At 43.6% G+C, this 21707-nt stretch overlaps 2 protein-coding genes across 4 annotated transcripts; one reads left to right on the top strand and one right to left on the bottom strand.

Annotated features, from left to right (window-relative positions):
* Window positions 1–70: 70 nt before the first annotated feature.
* rnmt (RNA (guanine-7-) methyltransferase) lies at window positions 71–13030 on the top strand. 2 transcript variants are annotated; one of them, XM_060942418.1, is made up of 11 exons: window positions 71–155; window positions 1036–1145; window positions 2543–2678; window positions 2856–2978; window positions 3564–3679; window positions 3780–3961; window positions 7281–7445; window positions 11312–11429; window positions 11519–11620; window positions 11770–11803; window positions 12674–13030. In XM_060942418.1, exons 1-11 carry the CDS (start codon window positions 137–139, stop codon window positions 12709–12711), a joined length of 1143 nt encoding a protein of 380 aa, XP_060798401.1. In that variant the 5' UTR covers window positions 71–136; the 3' UTR covers window positions 12712–13030. The 2 variants fall into 2 exon arrangements, with proteins under 2 accessions (XP_060798401.1, XP_060798400.1); XM_060942417.1 differs by having other exon boundaries at window positions 107–176.
* A 3027-nt stretch (window positions 13031–16057) lies between these two features.
* Window positions 16058–18142, bottom strand: LOC132899901 (uncharacterized). Of its 2 annotated transcripts, none has more exons than XM_060941954.1 (3): window positions 17887–18142; window positions 17285–17567; window positions 16058–16938 (listed from the first exon to the last, which is right to left on the bottom strand). In XM_060941954.1, the coding sequence occupies exons 1-3, from the start codon at window positions 17970–17972 to the stop codon at window positions 16468–16470; spliced, it is 840 nt and encodes a 279-aa protein (XP_060797937.1). In that variant the 5' UTR covers window positions 17973–18142; the 3' UTR covers window positions 16058–16467. The 2 variants fall into 2 exon arrangements, with proteins under 2 accessions (XP_060797937.1, XP_060797938.1); XM_060941955.1 differs by lacking the exon at window positions 17887–18142 and adding an exon at window positions 17696–17829.
* Window positions 18143–21707: the final 3565 nt, after the last annotated feature.

Below are 21707 nucleotides of genomic sequence, written 5' to 3' on the forward strand. Positions count from 1 at the left end.
TACTTACTTACGGAAGTAGGCGGAACTCTTTGTGATATTTTGTCCAATCCGGTCGCTGCATATATGAACACGAATTACCAGCCAATCATCGACTAGGAGGCGGGATTTCTTCCTCCCTTCTGTGAGCGCGGGGTTCATGATGGCGGAAGACTCGAGTGAGTGCTGTGAAGCTAAAGGTGTTTGTTTGTGTATTAAAGCTGTGTGTGCCGGTTAATGAAGATGTTACGACTCGCTGTTAAGGCACCGGATTTTTGTGCGTATTTTAAACGCTCGAAACGGAGCTTGTTTGGGTTTTTTTTTGTGTTTCAGATGAGAAAACTATCTTTGCTCGCTAGCGTTCGAGCCGTTGTTGCAGTCCGGACGTGGTTGTATTTCAAATGGAGGCGTAGTGCACTAGATAGGGTGTTCTTTCGTGCAATTACATATGGTGTGCAGTACGTGTGTGTAGGGAGGACTGATGTATTTGGAATGCAGCTATTGTATCTGTTGTGTAATTTTACTCCATTAAATGTGTTTCAGTGCAGGGTTTGAGCCTGTGTGCTGTTTTTAAGTATTTACACTCTTAATGGTGCTGAATTTTTTATTTAAATGAGGGTTTTTTTTTCAAAGATCTTAGTTTAATGTGTAGCAATAGATTTAAAAACTGTCCAATTCGGCTATTTAATTCAATTAAATACATTTTAGTAATAAAATATAACTGGGATTTTTTTTTAAAAAGTCTTATTGGGGATTAGTGGGGAAAATGCTCCTTTACATGTAAATATAACTTTTTTTTAAATTTCTGTATTTATTTTAAATATTGAATCCACTTTTACCATATATTTGTGTTGACTTGTATTTAAAATGTCATTTCATGGCAGTAAATTATTAAAAATGTGAATGAACTCTGAATGCTCTTTCACAATTGTGTGATTTTTTTTTTTTTAATTTTTTTTTTTATACTTTCACTTTCATTTCTTCTTTCTTTTGTTCGGCTGGTAAATTTGTTTCTCTTCAACCGTTCTTCACAGAGTCTGGTGTTTTTGTGTGTTTCAGGATTAAATTCAGCAGACGGAGGAAACGGGACGCTTCAGGACCAGAGTCCGCTGAAGAGGAAGCAGCGTGATGATGATGATGACGAGTCTGTGTCTGCTAATAAAAAGCTGGTAATGTCGCTCAGTGAAATGATCCGGTGCACTGTAACATCAGCCTCGTTCGTCCAAAACGTCAGCTGTCAGGGTTTCCGCGGAGTCTTAAAAAGTCTAAAATTTGATAATCCTAATTTAAGGCCTTAAAAAGTCTAAAATACGTCTAAAAATGCATTGTAGGTCTTAAATGGAATTTTGTGAAGTCTTAAATCCTTACATCCATTCACCCCATTCGCTTTTTTTTTTTGTTGTTAAATGTGTTGGTGATATTGATAATATTTTTTTGATATTGAGCATATTTTGCATTGTAGGTCTTAAATGGAATTTTGTGAAGTCTTAAATCCTTACGTCCATTCACCCCATTCGCTTGTTTTTTTTTTTTGTTAAATGTGTTGGTGATATTGATAATTAGTCATTATAGGCTAGGCCTACTTAGTATCAGTAGGCTACGCTGCAAACTACAAATGAGACACGGTGGAATCCGGCGTCTAGCCCGGTTGGCATGGTGATGCACAGGGCATGGCACGCGTGCATTTAGACAGTAGAGCCTAAAAGAAGCGAGGGAGATCGTCACGGTTTGTAGCAAAATGGGCAAATGCAAGTTTAACGACTGCTGGCTTGAACGCAGTGGTTTCATAGACTGGTTAAAACGTGTACCAAACAATCCGTTTGAGGCGTACTGCACATTGTGCAAAAGAACACTCAAACTCAGCACCCTGGGTGTAAAGGCACCGGAATCGCACGCGAAAGCGGAGAAGCACCAGGCTGCCCATAAGTCTGCAACAATCGCATGCCATCACTCAATTTTGTTCACCGTTGTCAGGTCCAAGCACATCTCGAGACGGTGCATCAACTAACTGTAACGCTACAACACGCAAACCGTATGGAATCGAATGCCTCATCCTCAAGTGATTTGCGGGATGTCTTTGGCTCCACTGCAACTTAGTTCCTCATTAATGCAAGCGCGCACCCTGGGGATGTAATGAGTTCATTGGTGAATGATGATAAATGTTATTTTGAAAGTAATTCAGGCTCTCCCAATTTTCTTTATTTTTTTGTGCAGCCTAAGTCTTAAATTTAACCTGTTATGGTCTTAAAAAGTCTTAAATTGAACTTGTTCAAGCCTGCAGAAACCCTGAGCTCTACACCTGCAGCATGGCTCACGTCCATGTGTCACGTTCAGTCACTACTTCATTACATTCACCTCCACTTTACCTTCTCTAATCCTCCAATTAACACCTCGTCATACATATAGGTCACTTTCAGGGTGCACAATTACTGCCTGTTGTGCTGTAGAAATATTGGCTCCCCTCACCAATGGGAATAAACTACGACTGTGTGGATATTTTTTTGTGGTGGTTCATTTTAAGGGTTTTGTACACCTGTGTGTGTGTGTGTATGTGTGTGTGTTGTAGGACACTGGGGAAGGTCACAGTCAGAAGGTGGCCACACACTACAACGCTCTGCAGGAGCTCGGCCTGGCGGAGCGCAGCAAGAGCCGAATCGTCCACATGCGCAACTTCAACAACTGGCTGAAGAGTGTTTTGATTGGTAACACGCACACGAATCTCTGTCTCAGAGGCTTCATCCACTCATCTGATCTTTTTTTTTTTTGTGCACTTTTCTGGCCTCAGGATTCAGAATCTTGAATAGTGTGATCTGATTGGCTCTGCAGTTCCTGTAATATGATAAGGTTTGTCATTATGAGCCTGTGTGTGTGTGTGTCAGGTGAGATCCTGGACACGGTGCGGCGTGACAGGAGGGACATGTGTGTGCTGGACCTGGGCTGTGGTAAAGGAGGAGATCTGCTGAAGTGGAGGAAAGGACGCATCAGCAAGCTGGTGTGTGCAGGTGTGCAGAAAAATGCTTTTTATAAATCTTTTTTCAAAATTTGTCTGATCTGATATCCATCTGTAGACTTTATGGCCTGATCTTTTAGGCTCATGTGTGTGTGTGTGTGTGTGTGTGGTTTGTCAGGTGAACAGTTTTCTAGGTTCATTTCCACTAAATTAGTCAGAGAATTAAATACATGGCTCTGAGTATTAAAGGTGATAACCAGTCCTTCCCACTTTACATGTCTCGCTCTCTGTTAACTTTTTCTATATTGTATTTTTATCTCTCGTTCCTATTGACTCCAAATCGAATCGGGGCGTCTGTGCTGATAGCCGGCTCTAACCATCACCTGTAGAAAATAACAATGAAACTACAGTCAGCTCATCTGTACGCATAGCGTTTGCTGTAGCAACGTTGGATCTGTAAACGTTTACATTTATAAATTTACATTCAACAATTTTTTTTTTTTTTTTATTTTGCTTATAGCTGCTTTAAACCAGAATTTAAAAAAATTCTATTGCATATGAACATTTGACCACAAATCTAATTTTTCTTCATTGTGTGTGTTTTGTTCTGTGTGCGCACTCGATTTGTGTGTGTCAGACATTGCGGGTGTGTCAGTAGATCAGTGTCAGCAGCGTTACGCTGAGATGAAGAGGAGGAGCCACCCCAACGAGCGCATCTTCGCTGCAGAGTTCATCACTGCTGACTGCTCCAGGGTACGTACGTACATACACACTGCATTGTGTTTAAAAGTATTACCCTTTAAAGGAGTGACCGAGTGATCTGAGGGGTGTGTGTGTGTGTGTGTGTGTGTAGGAGCTGCTGAGTGAGAAGCTGAGTGACCCCGAGCTGCAGTTCGATGTGTGTAGTTGTCAGTTTGTGTATCATTACTCGTTTGAGAGCCACCAGCAGGCCGACATCATGCTGAGGAACGCCTGCGAGAGGCTCCGCCCCGGGGGATTCTTCATCGGGACCACACCCGACGCCTACGAGCTGGTGTATGCGCACGCACGCGCACACACCCATAATATACTGCGTATTACACTTTAACGTAAAACAAACAGTATAAAACATCACAGATTACAATGAGAAGAAAAGGGGGGGGAGGAACCATGAGAGAGGCAGTAAGAAAGAGAAGCAAAGGAACTGGAAGGAGGGGATGATGAGAATGAAATAGGAAAGAAGAATGACTATGAAGGAAGAAAGAAGAGAGTGAAGGAAGGAAAGAGAGAAATTAAAAGAAATGAAAATGAGACCGAAGGAAGAAAAGTGAAAATAGACAGAAATGGAGGGAGAAGTGAAAGGGAAAGTGTGAGAAGTGAAGGTGTGTTTGTACTGTGTTGGAGCGCTGCAGCGCCTCCTGCTGGAGTGTGTGGTGTTACAGCACTAACACTGGTTAAAGCAGAACTGAAGTCATTTTTAAACTTGCTTTATTTCTTAATTAACGTGTTTTTCGGTTTTAGTAACCTTATATCGTGACTCGTATTGGCAACTAATCGCAATTAAATATTATACTTATCGGCCTGTTCGGTGTTTAGCCGTGTTGAATTTAGTTCGTTTGGTCCACGGCAGGCATCACTTATCCGCGCGATCTTCACGAGACTTGTGCGAGACTTCAAAACGTGAAGTGTCAGCCAGGTGTCAGTGCCGCCATTTTGAAAACTGTTTTCCAAACGAAGTATTGCACAAAAACGAGTTTAAATGATTACTGCAGACTTTTTCAAACTTTCCTGATTGCTATCAAAACAAATAAAACTTCCGGCTCGATTACATCAGCATTCGAAAGAGGGCACACGCAGCTTTTGACAACGTTGGCAGATGTTTGTCACTTTGATTTGCGCTGTAAGTTTTACTTCCGTCCTACGATGTCTCGCACAGGTCTCAATGAATCTCGTTTACAGCCATTGCTTTGACATATGGACTGATGTATTACAGAGCAAATTTCAAACACTCAGAACTTGCTATAGTAGCGACAAAATGGCGATCAAACGTGCATTCCGATATTTAATAAAATGAGAAATAGAATTTTGATAAATTTGTTTTCAGTTCCCCTTTAATGTGGGTCAGTGACAGAAACAACACGCTGCCTGTCACTCCTACTGGCTCTCGTTCACCAGATTGTCAAAACCGTCCTACATCAGGGTTCTCGTGTGATTTCATGAAACGTTCATATCTCGCCAATCACAGCGTAAGAATAATCAGGCGTTGATTAATGTGGCTGCTGAAAACTATCATTTAAATAATCACTCGGCTAAATATTCTTGATTTAGAGGCTGCGCCCCAGAATTTATGACATCAGGAGGTGTAGAAGAGAAACTTCTGTTTCACAGGTGAAGAAACATCTCAAGTTTGTGAACCGCGCTGCCACGCCCTGGGCCTGGATGCTTTAGGAGACGAAAGTGACTTAATAACCACTCGTTACTCTCTGAAAAAAAAAATCCCTGTACTCCAGAAAGATCCCTGTAGCGTCTCTTGGGCATCAAGATCTTTTAACAGACACACGTGCCGTTGGTGAGGTTTGATGACTGGCACAGTTCTTGGTTAAAAAGGTGACTGAATAAATATCGAACTCCTCACACTGCAAATCAGTTATTCTACATATCGACTTTACTGGTGATAAAATCACAATTAGCCTCGACTAAGAAAAGATATGAGAAATTAACCTTGTGAACTATAAGCAATTTAAGCTAGCGTGTTTAGCTAATGTTCAGCGTGTGTGAGAGAGAGAGCCCTGCACTCCCGCGGGACCCGATGCAAAGCAGTGCGGCGCGGGACAGGTTTTGAAAGCTCATTGCGGGCGCGGGCGGGAGGGGGAGTGCACAATGCGGGAGCGGGCGGGAGAGGTGATAAGCTGCAGTCCTGCTAACTAAAAACGTGTTTAAAATAAAATTTATAAATTATTAATTTGTCTATCATATATAATTTGTGCTGGATATTTTATTTGGCATTAACATTTTAAGATGCCTAAATTTGCAGATGTGGTCTAATCTCACGTACGTTTCCGATTCCTTTCCACTCTTCCGTGTTTGAGATCTCCGATCATGGCAGAAGAGCAGAGCTCCTCTAGTGAAGCTCACAATGGGTATCTCTGTAAAGCCTCAGCTGCGCATGCCGCCTGGCATCGCGCACCCTCGCTACGTGCGCTAGGTGAAGGATCGGTCAGTGGAGAGCTCAGCTAAGCTCAGCATGTTTAATTCCCCAAGCCAACGACAAGAACTTTCGTGAGAAATAACGCGAACGTCTGCGTCATGCAGGATTTGCGGGCGGGAGCGGGACTGAAAATCATAATTCTTTGCGGGAGGGAGCGGGAGCGGGACTGCACAATGCGGGAGTGGGACTGAAAATCTGTCCCGCACAGGCCTCTAGTGTGACATGCAGTCGACGTAAGTCTTTATAAAATATATATTTTGCCGCATGTTAGATATTTAAGTGATTAATGTGGCTGTGTGTGTTTAGATGCAAATACTATACGGTCTAAAGTCTTCACGTGCCCTGATTTACTGCGCTGCACCACAAACTTGTCCATGTGGTGAGGTTTGATCGCAGCCTCCGCTCACATCCACGTATGCCCGTATAGTTGTTTGTTTTGTAAATTAGGGCCAGTGTGGTGTTGAAGTCTGTTGCGAGTCGCCATCTTGTAGAAACGGGGGCTGGGGTCTGCACAGTGGGTGTGGCCTGATGTACAGTGGGCCCGCCTCTCGTCCCGGCCATATCACGTGCATTAATGATTTATTGCAAACAATAAACATGGTTGGTCCGTCATAATTAATAAATACAACTATAAACTGTAATTATTTAATATTCGTAGGTTGATTTTGCTGTTTGTCAGGAAGAGTTTGTACCCGCATCGGGTATCAGCTGAAAATGGATACTTTTGGGTGTAATAGAAAAGTGTTTGCTGTATCATCCAGAGATTACTGGTTCGAATCCCGGTCATACCAGGTTTGTACACGTGTTCGCGAGGCTCTGAACCCATCAATCGCCTCATCGACCGCGCCCTATTATCGATCACCAGATAGCACCTTTATCATAAGGTGAAATATTAGCAAAGATACAAAGGTCAGCTGAACTTGTTTAAAGGACAGAACACTGTACCTGGGAATAAATATTTGGCGCTGGAACTTTTCTAATGAAAGTTGTGCTGCGTCTCCCTTCAGTAGCATGGGAGTGGGTGGGGTTAAAAACGCTACTGCAGCCAGCCACTAGAGGGAGCCTGAGACAGTTTGGCTTTACTTTTGACTCCCTGTCATGACTTGACCCCTGCGTACTCACTGTAATTTAAACAAGGTGTGTGTGTGTGTGTGTGTGTGTGTGTAGGAAGCGACTGGAGCAGTCGGATTCCAACAGCTTTGGGAACGAGGTGTACCGCGTGACGTTCCAGAAGAAAGGCGAATATCCGCTGTTCGGCTGCCAGTACGACTTCCACCTGGAGGGGGTTGTGGACGTGCCCGAGTTCCTGGTGTATTTCCCACTGTTTGTGGAGTGAGTGTTCTCATTAAACATCTTTTACATGTTCAAGACCCACGAAGTGGGGGAACAGGAAGGAGTGTGTGTGTGTGTGGGGGGGGGGGACACGACGACGACGACGGCGGTCTGTTCAGGAGGAGCGTGTGGGATTGAGTCACCAACCAGATCTCACACAGTAGTTCTGAACAGATTGGTTTTGAAGACGAACGATTATTATAGAAGACAAAACTGGTCCGGGTATTTGTAAAGTTCCAGAAATTTCCAAATTGAATTCAAATTTTTGCTGTTTGTTACAGGATCTGGTAAGTCTTTCCAATGTCAGTTCCGGTTTTTTGCTGGTATCGGTCTGTTACTGCATATCTGATCACTGCCATCTCTACTGATGATTGATTTATATAATATTATATTTATTATATGGCATGAGCTACTTCTGGTAAAATCGTGCACTCTGATTGGTTCCTTGGCAGGCGGTATTTTCCCGTAATGCCTGTGAGTGATTTTGGACTTTCTTTCCAAGGTGCCAGCTTTCAATGTTGCAAAAAACTAAACGTCAAAGATTGATTAGAAATCGAAAACGGCCAAAACACACGAGATGAACAAATCGGCGAGTTGCTCAAGAAACGAGCAGCAGGGAGCGTTCAGAAACCGCTATCAGAAATTCAGTTTTGAAACCACTAGCCATTTATTCTGCATGCGTGACTCAAGTACGTTACAAATATGACGTGACTGAAAGCAGCGTCACGCCTCGTTATAATGAGCGTCCTGTTTTAATCTTGGAGAAAAAAAAAATCTAATAAACTCCTTATTAACCTCGCTTACTCGGGCTTGATGAGAAAACATCAGACAGCGGTGTTTTTGTATGGACCGAGCCGTCAAGACCTCGGTCTGATATTTTCCCGTAAAGACTGAGCAAGTGAGGTTAGTAAGTACTTCTTATTTAACAGTTGTTCACCCCAGGTGAAGTGGATATTATTAAATAGTAAGTGAGATGAGATAGAGGTTATTATTCCCTGAGCCTGAGGAGGATTGTTTTAGTATAAATACACTGGTGATCTACTGAAAATTTTCAGTCTTCAGAATCTTCATGTAAATGTACTAACTTTCCGTCGCAGACTTCTCACTTCTCTATGCCGAGTCACATAAAATGCTTTGTTTTGAAATCGATAAAATAAATCCCAACCCCACCTTCCCTTTGAATAGTTTTAGACCAAACTTCAGAACATCTTTAGTGCTTTTATTTCGGAACAGCATTTTCTTCCTCACTTACAGTGACGAAGCGATTGGAGCCATTTTGCCGAGTCGCTCAGCTAGAAACTCGAATAGTCCGAATTTCTTGACCAATCAGCGTGTGATCTCCTGTAATCACCTGTGTATTTATACTCCATGTTATGAACATAAACCATGAAGACAATTATTAGAATATAAAATAAACGTTAACACTAAGAACATAACATAATATTTTGCAGCTTCTTTTATCCAATTCCAGTTTTAGTGAGCTGTGTGGTAACATGAACTAGCCTGGCTAACGCGACTTCAAAGCTCTCCGAGCTATTGGTCTGGCCGAGATATTAAGCCCAACCGTTTCCCAGAGCCCGTGGTTGACCCGCCTTCCTGAAATGCCTCAGTTTGCTACTGGTCGAAGCCAGAAAAGGCTGTGACGAAGCTTAAACCAATCACATCACTCTTTCCTCTGATGTATGCGACGCGACGGGGCTAACTGGTGGATTAAACTCTTACCGAAGCCGGTCGGGAGCAAGGCGAAAACGTCCTTCCTTTCAATAAATACCTCCAGGGCTGCTCTTTGCTCCGTTTTCAATGAGAACTTCCCGTTGAATGCTTTCAATACAGCATCTATGCGTAATAGATGCGGAAGCGTGAACAAAGTGCTTCCGGCATGGATTCTGTAAACAACCTATGGCTTCCGGTCGCAGTTCTACTACGTCACTGCCTTGAACACGCCTCTACCCAGGGCCGTTGGAGATGCTCAAAGTTGATCGGTTCCTGATTTTTCGGGAGCTTGGAAGAGCTGTAGATAGCTTGCCTGGCCAGACTAAGCTCGCAACAGGCCCTCGTGTTGCGTCACGCTTAGGATGGGCAGGCCCAGGCTAAACATGAACAGGATTTAGCTGAAGCCATTTGACCAATCAGAATGCAGACACTCGTGTAATGTTTTATGCACTGGTTTGAACACAGAGGGCGCTGTAGAGCACATTTTGCTCAGATCTATATTTATGCTGTGGGCTTCAATTGACGTTAATTAAATTAAAACAGCCATGAAATGTGACCAACCTCGTTTTTGCTGTGTTTAACCAGATGGAAATGGTGTTCTGCTCACCTGGTTTGAGTTGATGGAGGTTGTGTAATATAGTGATGAGGTGTAATACAGCGAGTGACCAGCAGGTGTCAGTCACTCACTTTCAGTTCAGTGAGAATGAATGAACGAACCCTGGAGCTTCAGCTCACCTTTAAAGTGGAACTGAAGGCAAATTTTATCAAAATTCTATTTCTCATCTCATTATCTCTAGCCACTTTATCCTGTTCTACAGGGTCGCATTTATTAAATATAGGGATGCATTTATTTGTCGCTGCTATAGCAGGTTCTGAGTGTTTGAAACATGCTCTGTAATAGATCAGTCCATATGTCAAAGCAATGGGTGTAAATGAGATTCGTTGAGACCTTTGCGAGACGTAGGACGGAAGTAAAACGTACAGCGCAAATCAAAGTGACCAACATCTGCCAACATTCCCTGTGTCCGAAATCGTTCACTACTCCCTACATAAGAATGACTATACAGTGCGCTCATTGGTAAAATGGAAAAAACTCTTTCGGACTCTAGTCCGTCGCGTTGGTATTTACGTCATTGCTGTCACGCAATTAAAATGTGCCAGATCAGCTGGCTGGCGGGTTTCAAAATAATAAATACCTGTGTGTCTCGTCTTCCGCTTATCCGGGGCCGGGTCGCGGAGGCAGCAGTCTGAGCATGGAAGCCCAAACTTCCCTTTCCCCAGACTCCTCGGGAAGAACCCCGAGGTGTTCCCAGGCCAGCCGAGAGACGTGGTCCCTCCAGCGTGTCCTGGGTCCTCCCCGGGGCCTCCTCCCGGGGGGACGTGCCTGGAACACCTCCCCAAGGAGGCGTCCAGGAGGCATCCGAAAGAGATGCCCAAGCCACCTCAGCTGATTCTTCTCGATGCGTGTGTTTTTGTGATAAACCCATATTATACTGAGCATATTTCCCACATTAATCAATACAAAGTACCTGCAGCTTTCAGGGCTTTTTATTTTTTAAAATCAAGGCTGAATACATTCTTCTTCGCCGCTGCCTTTTATTAAATCAAATTTGAGACTTTTTTTAAATTTGATTTCTTTCAGCGCGACCGCAAAAAAAGACGCGCGCGCCCTCTTTCGAATGCTGATGTAATCGGGCCAGGAGTTTTGTTTGCTTTGATCGCAATCAGGAAAGTTTGAAAAAAAAGTCGGCAGTAATCGTCATTTAAACTCGTTTTTGTGCAATATTTCGTTTGGAAAACAGTTTTCAAAATGGCGGCACTGACAGCTGGCTGACACTTCACGCTTCAAAGTCTCATGAAGATCGCGCGGATAAGCGACGCCTGCCGTGGACCAAACGAACTAAATTCAACACGGCTAAAGACCCAATAGGCCGATAAGTATAATATTTAATTGTGATTAGATGCCAATACGAGTCACGATGTAAGGTTACTAAAACCGAAAAAGTCATTGAATAACACGTTAATTAAGAAATAAAGCAAGTTTAAAAATGACTTCAGTTCTGCTTTAATACATGTGGGATTGAAGCTCGATCAGTTCTACACAGTCGAGTTTATTATCTGCTGTGAAGTTGATGTAACTGTGTGCTTATCAGAATGGCGAAGAAGTACAACATGCGTCTGGTGTATAAAAAAACCTTCCATCAGTTCTTTGAGGAGAAGATAAAGGACGAGAGGAACAGGACCCTCATGCAGAGGATGCAGGCGCTCGAGGTACACGCACGTGTCTGGATCTCTGTTTGTGTGTGTTTATTGGTCTTTGTCTGTTTCTTTCAGTGTGTGTGTGTGTGTGTACGCTACAGCAATACCCAGCAGATGACAGAGGCAGGTTGGTGTGTGACGGTGTGGGGGAGTATGAGTACGCCAAGAGGAGAGCACAGAGCACCGGGGTCTCCCTGCCACTGGTTAGACACACACACACACACACCAATCTGAAACCTCATATTCAGGAAAATGTAACCCAGCACAAGAACCCATGTCTCTGCACATGCAATGGAAAACGTTACACTGCTTGTAAACCGTGTGTGTAACGTCTCATCTCGTCTCTCCACAGGGGACGCTGTCCAGGTCGGAGTGGGAGGCTACAAGTACGTACTCCTCATTCACCTGCAGTTAAATGAAACTCGGTTTATTTGCAGTAACTCTGTGGTGATGCTGCGTTGTGTAACCGTCTACTCTTATAGATAAACGGGGACCTCCTGTGGTAACCATGGAAACCGTCTTTATTGTCCAAGGAAATGCTTTTAAAGAAAAAAAAAAGATAAGCTAGTCTCGGAGCTCGTACTGTCTGTATCGTTAACGTCGGAGAACGATATTAATGTCAAGTCACCGCTCCAAAATACATATACACACGTGCACACCGGCCTTCGGGTTTTTTTTTTCCTCCCCCAGTCCCAATAAAAACCAATGAGATGACAGACAATGTGCGAATCTGGGACCACTGACAGCTGTGTAGGTGTTTCTGAGCTCACTAATATTAACTGTCCTGCCTGTAAGCCCCGCCCCCTTTCCTCCTGCATCGTGTCAGTCGCGGCTCAGTGTCTCGATTTTCCACAGAATTCTCCCAAAAAACGTGACTCTCAGGAATCTTGAATTCTGTCATCTTATTTTTGTCGTCAGGTTTATTAGAAAGTGTCCTGTATTTAGAAAATTTGCCGAGTGCAAATGTTTGCACACCCCCCCCAGGTGGGTGTGTCAAAGAGAACGGCGGTTTAAAAAAAAAAGACTGAAATCCAAAATAATTTTTCCCCTATGATGTTAAATTTTTTTGACTATAAATATTATGTATACATTTAACCTTCCCCCAGTCATCTAGGAAACCGGACACTAAATCCTTCAATTGGTTTAAATTAATAATTCCACATTATTTTTGCAGGGTGTTTACGCCAACACTTTTCACTCTGCCTTAAATGTGATTTATTTGTTGATGTTCCACTCGGTGTTTATCGTTGCTGTAGGTATCTACCTGGTGTACGTGTTTGAGAAGACGGCCTGAACTGCAGGGACCTCCAACATCGTCTGGGGTTTTATTTTAGTTTTCTTTCTTTGTCTTTCCTTCCTTTTTTTTTTTTTTTTAAATTAATTTTCAGAAAAAGCTGGGTAAAGCTGCTATATTTCAGTTTCACACATGGCTACTAAAGGTGTGTGTGTGTGTGTGTGTGTGTGTGTGTGTGTGTGTGTGTGTGTGTGTGTGTGAGAGAGAGAAGTGTTGGTGAGAGAGTAAAGAATGTTGTCTGTACTGTGTTTGTCAGTAACTTGGTGTTTACCTCGTGGTGATCTGGTTATTTTTGTGTAAAATTAAAGTGTAAAATGTCCGCTACGTGTTCTCGTTATTTATTACATCACTGCTGTCTCTGGTGTGTTCTTTTATCTTGTGCCAAAATGACTGAGTGTGAATAAACACACACCACCCCGGGGTCTGACTGATCATCTCAGAGCTCACGGGAGGCGAGACGTGTTGCCGTGACGCTGTAATTTTACACTCATTTTATAAACTGATTAAAGTGAGATGATCCCCGTCAGAACTCTGAATGTCTTAACAGATGCTACAGCAATCGACCACTCAGCAGCTTTGTTTCACACCCCTCTCTCTCTCGGCCAATCAGCAGCTTTGCTTCACCGGGGACACACAACTGACCAATCAGCAGCTTTGCTTCACTCCTCCCTCTCGTGCTCTCAACCAATCAGCATCACATCTCTCTCGACCAATCAGCAGCTTCGCTTCGCCTCTCACTGTCAGCCAATCAGCAGCTTTGCTTCACTCCTCCCTCTCTCTTGTGCTCTCAACCAATCAGCTTTGCTTCACCTCTCTCGATCAATCAGCAGTATCACTTCACCCCGCACTTTTTTTTTTTCCCCTCATTTTCAATTAATTTTTTCTTGCTCTTTATTCACTCTTCTTTTTTTCAATCCCATGTTATCTCTCTCTTTATTTCTATCTGTAGATATTTTTTTCTTTCCCTTACTCACTCGTTGTCCACTTTACTCGTGACTCCTGTACATTCACGGTTGTGTCCCACAGCAGTGTGTAGAGTTTACACAGGATGGTAACTGGACTGGTGGACAGGATCCTGTAGTGTGTGTGTTAAAGTAGCATTCGCCGTATCCTGATTCGCAGCGCTTCAGAAATGTAACAACACCTGTGATTGGTCCGCTTTATAGCGCAGCATTTCCTCTTACGCTTTTCCGCCTGTTCGTTCTTCTCCACTGTTTTCGAATTGAGCGTGAGATAAATGGTCAGTTCTATCTGCTGAGATCCGAAATGCGGTTCCTCGTCTGTGTCTGTTACGGAACCCCTAAAGGGACGTGTGTTTAAAAAAAATAAAGTATCTGGTGCATGCGTCATCTATTAGTTGATTTATGATCTGCTACATTTCACGTTCTCGCGTATTTCTCTCTGTCCGGTTCTCCTGTCAGAAACAAGTCACCATATTTATGGAGTTCAGGCTTCTCTCAGATGGTTGCTCATGTGCACCAGAAACTTTACATTTTTCTTTATTTTTTATTTTTTTACACATGTCCCTTTAGGGCCTCCATACTCCGGAACAGAAACTTGTGCCTCAGCGGGTTCAGTGTTGGTGCGCTCCATCTCCTCCTCAACGTCTTCTCTTCAGTAAAAGTCCCTGTTGTTTGATATTTATTAGCTCCAAATCCACTGCGATCTGCTCACACATCATTGTCTGAAGTACATTAAGAGCCTGAACACTGTGGCGTTGAAACCCCACCGCCCCCTAGTGTTTCAGTGGTGGAACTGCAGAGCGATGCAGCAGCTGTGACAGACAGCTGTTCATCAGCTGTGGTGTAAGGAATAACACACTCAGGGTCATGCTGTTATAGGAAAATCACCTACAGAGTGGTAACAGGAACCCTGCTTCATCACACTGATTATTTTCCTGTAATAGCACCACATGGTGTTTATTCTCAGAATCACTTTTAAGCCTAGGTCACAACCGGACGTACGATTTTTTGGCCGTGCGATTTTTGGCGTTTCCCAAATCGCTGCGTTTTTTTTTTTTTGTTCGTGGAGAAAGATGCACGTTGGCTGTAAGTTTGTCTTGCAACCTGAAAAAAACGTAAGCGCCCGTAGAATTTGTTTGACATGACAAAGGACCTCTGCGGCCGGTCTGCAGCCAGTCTACGGCTCGAAAATCAGCACATCACACGCACACCCTCCGTGCATTTCTTGTGTTTTTTGCATGTAGACCGGCCGTAGGAGCATGTACGGCCGGTTGTGACCGAGGCTTTACTGGCAGGTATGTGGACACACATGAGGAATTTGACTCCGGTTTCACTTAGCTCTCATAGTACAAAACAGATAAAAAGCATATACACAAAACAAACAAAAAAAATGGTGCAATAGGTGCATAGTGCAAAGTAATCCAAGTAAGTCAAGTATGAAATAGATAAATATAAAGTGTGCACAGAATGACGGTATGAGTGTGCAGATATTTTGCAAGTGATATTACTGATATATGAATGTGGATTTTAGCTGTTCATCACAGAGACAGCCTGAGGGAAGAAACTATTCTTGTGTCTTCTTGTTTTTGCATACGGTGATCTATATCGCCTCCCTGAGGGGAGAAGATTAAACAGATTGTGACCAGGGTGTGATGGGTCCACAGAGATGTTACCTGCCCGTTTCCTGACTCTGGACAGGTACAGGTCTTGGATGGAGGGCAGGTTGACACCAATAATTTTCTCTGCAGACCTTATTGTCAGTTGCAGTCTGTTCTTATCCTGTTTGGTGACCGATCCAAACCAAACATCTTGGTCATCCAAGATGGCGCCGTGGATGGTTGCCTCGGTACTTTGCTATTCTGGACTTACAGTTTTTCTCCATTGGTTTGGCTCATTTCTTGAAACTGAGATGACATTCTCATAACTATAAGGCAATTTGGCCAAACAGACTTACAGTTCTGCACAACACTTCAGATAACCAGCAAAATGTCATTTGTCTCCCAAAACTACTCATCCATGCTTCAAAATGAAATCCCTTTCCCATCTAAATAGTCAGTACCATAAAAATGGCATAAATCCTTCTCAATTGCTTTGGCACATTTTCATTCATTCAGTTCTTCTGTCAAAATAACTTGGATGGTACAGCACAACTACATGGATCACCTGGCAATGTTTGTACAGCTCCCAAAACAGTTTACCCATCTGTCAAAACTACATTCCCTTCTCATATAACTAGTCAGTGCCTCCAAAATGCATTGTCCCTTTGGTATTGTGTAAGTACTGCGAGTCAAAATGCTTAGATGCTTTGTCATGGCATATGTCTAACTATAGGAATACAGTTTTCACACCACACACACATGCTGCACTCATTCTGCCGAGGAATTTTCATTTTTATTCTCAGCTAACGTGAATTGTACACATTACTGTAGGTAGGGAACAATAAAAAGGAAAATGTATACGCTGTGTATACTGTGTACACAAAATACAAAAACCCACAAAAACAAACAAAAAATGAATACTGTAAATAAAGAGTCACAAATGAAGACATTTTGTTTAGTCGTGGTCACTCCCCTCTCTCGCCTGGTCACCATCCTCATCTTCCTGGCCATCCATTCTCTGTGCTCTGTTCGGCCACAGATTCTCATCAACATCACATCTGATGTTTTCTCTTGAGATGCAGCGTGGGAAGAAGCGTCGTGAATGCCTGAGCCATCCTCTACACTGATCACCTGTTATATCCTCACAGGCAGCATCCATAGCATTGAGGAGAGACCTCTGGTTTTCAGCATGGTGTTCATATACTCTCCATCTCCAAGCAGAGAAAAAACTCCTCGATAGGATTCAGGAATGGAGAATATGGTGGTAACAAGACATTATGCATTCTTGGATGCATGTTGAACCATGCCCGGATGCGTGGACCACGGTGGAAATTAACATTGTCCCATACAGTGACAAACTGGGGTAGGTGGGGCCCTTCGAGACCCCTCTCATTTTCTGGGACCAAATATACATATAGTTGGTCCAGGAAACGGAGGAGTTTCTCTGTGTTATACGGGCCCAAGCTTGCAGTGTGGGTGGCCACACCATTTTCTGAAATAGCCGCCCACATGGTTATATTTCCCCACCGCTGGCCTGGGACATCCACTGTGGCCCGCTGGCCAATGATGTTTCGGCCACGCCTGCGGCCCTTGGCCAGGTTGAAGCCTGCCTCATCAACAAACACTAGGATGTGTGGTGTTTCACTCCCCTCCAGTGCCAGGATTCTCTGGAAAAGAGAAATAGAGTAAAAAAAAAATCAATCATGTAGATGGGTCATATGGTCACAGCAATGCTACACAATATGTTCTTCACAAAGTCAATATAACCCACTGTGGTTCCAATCCTAGAGTGCAGACTTATGCAGATTTTCTGGGGTAGTTTTTGATACAAAGAGAACAGAGACATACTGTTGACAGTGTTCTGTTACAGTTCAGCAAAATGCTGTGGTCATATATTGTAAAGCTGGAATCCAAAGGTAAAGAGGAGGATACTGAAACCCTCAGAAATTGGAACCTCTGCAGTGTTGGCTACTTATAGGTTACAAAATGATAGACAATGAATAATTGACTTACCTGCACATACTGGTACCGCAGCTCTTTTACTCTGGCAGTGTTCCTATCAAATGGTACTCTGTATATCTGTTTCATGGTGATTAGGTTCTTCTTCAGAACCCGGTCTATTGTTGATATGCTGATGGAGTTGATGTTTTGGAAGACGCCATTGTTTTGGAGGACTGCATCCCGGATCTGTGTCAGTGTTATGGCATTATTTGCTATCACCATGTTACAGATCTCCTGTTCTTGGCGATCGGTTAGAAGTTTTCTTCTTCCACCCGCATGAGGTTGTCGGCCAATCCTGCACATAGACAACATAACTATTTGTTGTCCTTGCCTTATGTGTTGTTTGTTACAGATTATCAATCACTGTACAGTAATGACTGCATTACACACCACTTTACTGTATTTGTAGGCTACTGTACTTACAATTGCACTGCCATTCTATTGCGAATTCTTGCTGTATTTTGTCCAATTTACAACAGTATTTCCTTTGTCATTCTACAGTAGTGAACTGTATAATACTGTGACTTCACATCGAGGTAAGATTTTCGGCCTGGGTCTAAACACACACACACGCACGCACACAGTCAAACAGTTGTCATTGCCTGAGTGCATACCTGTTTTCCCGCCGAAAGGTTTGAATGATGGAGGAAACTGTGGAGCGTGGCACGTTAGGCTGCACTCTGCGCCCTGCCTCTGCCATTGTGAGGCGATGGTTGATGACATGATCAATAATGGTGGCCCGAATTTCATCTGGGACAACATGATGTCTGCGAACTCTATTTCCTCCTATTCCACCACCACGAACCCTCACTCCTCCTCCTCTTCCCTCTCCTCTACCTCCACGCACCCTCAATCCTCCACCTCCTCTTCCTTCTCTTCCTCTTCCCCTTCCTCCAAGTGGAGATTGCCCTGGTTGATGCACTTGCTCTCTCTCCATGTTGACATAGGAAAAAGTACTAGCACCAGGCCAAGCTGTATATATACAGCAATGCCAGCACTCCAAAACATAGATAACACCTGTCAGGTAACTCAACAAACAGATGGATTGGTCACCTGCAAAGTGGGACACTTCTCCTTCGTTAGTCAGAAACTGATTTCACCTATTACCTACTAACATCTCATCTCATCTCATCTCATTATCTCTAGCCGCTTTATCCTTCTACAGGGTCGCAGGCAAGCTGGAGCCTATCCCAGCTGACTACGGGCGAAAGGCGGGGTACACCCTGGACAAGTCGCCAGGTCATCACAGGGCTGACACATAGACACAGACAACCATTCACACTCACATTCACACCTACGCTCAATTTAGAGTCACCAGTTAACCTAACCTGCATGTCTTTGGACTGTGGGGGAAACCGGAGCACCCGGAGGAAACCCACGCGGACACGGGGAGAACATGCAAACTCCGCACAGAAAGGCCCTCGCCGGCCCCGGGGCTCGAACCCAGGACCTTCTTGCTGTGAGGCGACAGCGCTAACCACTACACCACCGTGCCGCCCTACCTACTAACATGATTATCCTAAATTTACTATGACATCTTACAAAATATGTACTGTATTCTATTCCAATTTCCTAACACTATTTTGACAATTGAGCAGACTATTCTGCATATGATGACTTATACGATGAAAATGTGCTGACATGTTTTGAGGACAATGACCATTACACTGAGAACCAACCAATTGGGATAGATCAGCAAGATACATTCATTTGAAAAATGTACTAAATGTAGGCTGATTGTGTTAACTGTAGGATACTTGTACATAGCCATTTGCATGGATGTACTAAATGCTTGAGACATGTACAAAGCATTTGAAATATTGATGAAAGCAATGATAAATGCCATTCTGTTGTGAGAAACTGCAAGTTAGTTTGGGGATTTGTCCATGTTGTTTTGAGAATGTCATCTCAGTTTCAAGAAATGAGCCAAACCAATGGAGAAAAACTGTAATATGAACAGAACATGTTATTTGGAAAAAGGGAAATTTATGTTCCTGTGATACAGTGGAACAATTACTCATTGAGTTTTGGATTTTACTCCCATCTCAGTGTTCCGTGACATTCGGCAGGATAGCCTCAGCTCAGTGCCTCCACTTTACGTACATTCAGTGTGCTTCAGGGGGAGGAGCGTCAGGGGCTTCAGGGGGAGAGGCTTCAGGGGGAGGAGCGTCAGGGGCTTCAGGGGGAGAGGCTTCAGGGGGAGGAGCGTCAGGGGCTTCAGGGGGAGAGGCTTCAGGGGGAGGAGCGTCAGGGGCTTCAGGGGGAGGAGCGTCAGGGGCTTCAGGGGGAGAGGCTTCAGGGGGAGGAGCGTCAGGGGCTTCAGGGGGAGGAGCGTCAGGGGCTTCAGGGGGAGAGGCTTCAGGGGGAGGAGCGTCAGGGGCTTCAGGGGGAGGGGCGTCAGGGGCATTATGATGTAGGTCCTGACGCCCCTCCCCCTGAAGGACACTGAATAGGAGTGTCTGATTAAAAGCCGAGTCCTGCTTTTAATCAGACACTTCATTAGCCTGAGGACTAGAATTCTTGTTTTTTTTTTTAAATTATTATTAAAAGTCTGAATGAATGAATGAATGAATGAATGAATGAAATAAAGCAGGAGATTTTAAAAAGCTCAGTCTGTGTGTTATTGAAGATTTTGTAAAGAATTTTCAGCTCTGATTAACAACAGCTCAGTGACTGATCAGGGCTGTTTTCCATTCTGATGACCTCCACAGGGACTTTCTCATCTCAATACACTCCTCTCTCTTTCTCGCTCTCTCTCCTCCTCTTCTCTCACTCACCTCTCTTCTCTCTCTCTCTCTCTCCTCTCTTCTTGCTTCCCTCTCTCTTGTCCTCCTCTCTCTTCTCCTCCTCTCTCCACTCTCTCTCCTCTCTTCCCTCTCTCTCTCCTCCTCCTATCTCTTCTCTCTCTCTCACTGTTTTCATGGTAGTTCTATAATCATTCAGTTTGGATCTCACATCAGTTCACACACATCAGTGCTTTATGATGTATCACTGAGTTCCAGTTGGTCCTGATAAATTCCCATTTATCCCGGGAACGCCAGACTGGGACTGATTTGCGAACTGTATTGTGTGTTGATTAATAACATTGTTCCATTATAGTATAAGTCGCTTTAATTCAGATCGCACGTCTAATTTCCTACCTCATGATGATGATGATGATGATTGACAGTCCATATTGAGTGCGTCTCCGCCTTGTTGTTCATTACAGTAATTAACACACAAACACATGAGTCAGTATTTTTCTGGAGTTTTTAATGGAACCTGCTGCGTATTAATCAGAGCTGTGAGCTGCTGCTCTTCTGTTCCCTCCTGCTGGGTTTCCTTTGTGTGGTTTATTTAAGTCAGCCTGAGGCACTGTTTACTTCTTCTGTTCTTTACCTTTGTGTGAAGAGGACAAAGCAACCCTGTGTGTGTGTGTGTGTGTGTGCAAGTCTGCTTCTATGATGACTCATGATGAGCAACTATTAACAAACCATCTGACTGTCATGTGCTGAAATACTGTGAATGGTGTGTGTGTGTGTGTGTGTGTGTGTGTGTGTGTGTTGGGGTGGGGGGCTTTTACAAGTGTATTAAATCAAAAAACAGGGTCTATATTGGGTTTGTTCCTGCAGCTCAGGACTTGTTGACTTCACACAACCAACCAGATCATTCTTTCTTTTCTCTCCCACTGATCCCTTCAAAAGCTTTCCAGCTGTTAACTTTAAGAGCGCTTTAAAAATGAATAATAAAATCAATTATTCAATATCGCTGCAAGCAGTGATGAAGGGGCCAAGCAGTTGAGCGGGGCATCGTTGCCATGGAAACTTATTGTCATTTTGGTTATTTTGTCACTCGAGATCCAAACATGAAATTTGGTGAAAAGAATCAGGGGACTGTCTCCAGTCAGTGTGCCAAATTTCAGAACTTTTTACCGTACGGTTCTGTGAGCCGACATAGACACTATAATAATAATAATAATAAGAAGAAGAAGAAGGTAGAAACATAATCAGTGCTTATGCAGCTTCACTGCTTGGCCCCTGAATTGTTCAATACAATTTAAAAATCTTTTATCCTATCCCTCCATCTTTCCCAGCTGCTTTCTCTTGCTGTCGATTTCCTTCAGCTGACCGAAAACTTGCACTGAAGCTTTTTGATGTCTCTCTAAATGTACAGGCAAAAGCTCCAGACGAGCTAACTTCACCAAACCCGAGACGTGATTAGCAAGATAATGAAGCTTGCATAAGGCCAATTAGTCCAATTGTTAATGCACTGTAGTGTTTAATTAAATCAATCCTTCATCACAGCAGCGTTTTATCAGACTGTGACCATTATCACAGCGTCACACTCACTGACTGCACACCAGCGCATTAAAGTCATGTGTCTTGTCCCCGAGAGAGTGACAGAGGAGACATGGAGGAGTCGTTCAGCGTGTTTATTAATTTAGAGCATTAACCGC

Source organism: Neoarius graeffei, chromosome 16, assembly GCF_027579695.1.
Source record: "Neoarius graeffei isolate fNeoGra1 chromosome 16, fNeoGra1.pri, whole genome shotgun sequence".
In the NCBI taxonomy this organism is placed as follows: domain Eukaryota; kingdom Metazoa; phylum Chordata; class Actinopteri; order Siluriformes; family Ariidae; genus Neoarius; species Neoarius graeffei.

Coding starts and splice junctions, on each gene's coding strand:
- LOC132899901 (XM_060941954.1), bottom strand. CDS start 17,972: ATGGCAGAGGCAGGGCGCAGAGTGCAGCCTAACGTGCCACGCTCCACA. Junction 17,568..17,886: donor ACCTTTCGGCGGGAAAACAG/GTATGCACTCAG, acceptor GTCTATGTGCAG/GATTGGCCGACAACCTCATG. Junction 16,939..17,284: donor TGCGGTACCAGTATGTGCAG/GTAAGTCAATTA, acceptor TCTCTTTTCCAG/AGAATCCTGGCACTGGAGGG.
- rnmt (XM_060942417.1), top strand. CDS start 137: ATGATGGCGGAAGACTCGAGTGAGTGCTGTGAAGCTAAAG. Junction 177..1,035: donor TGAGTGCTGTGAAGCTAAAG/GTGTTTGTTTGT, acceptor TGTGTGTTTCAG/GATTAAATTCAGCAGACGGA. Junction 2,979..3,563: donor CAGCAAGCTGGTGTGTGCAG/GTGTGCAGAAAA, acceptor TGTGTGTGTCAG/ACATTGCGGGTGTGTCAGTA.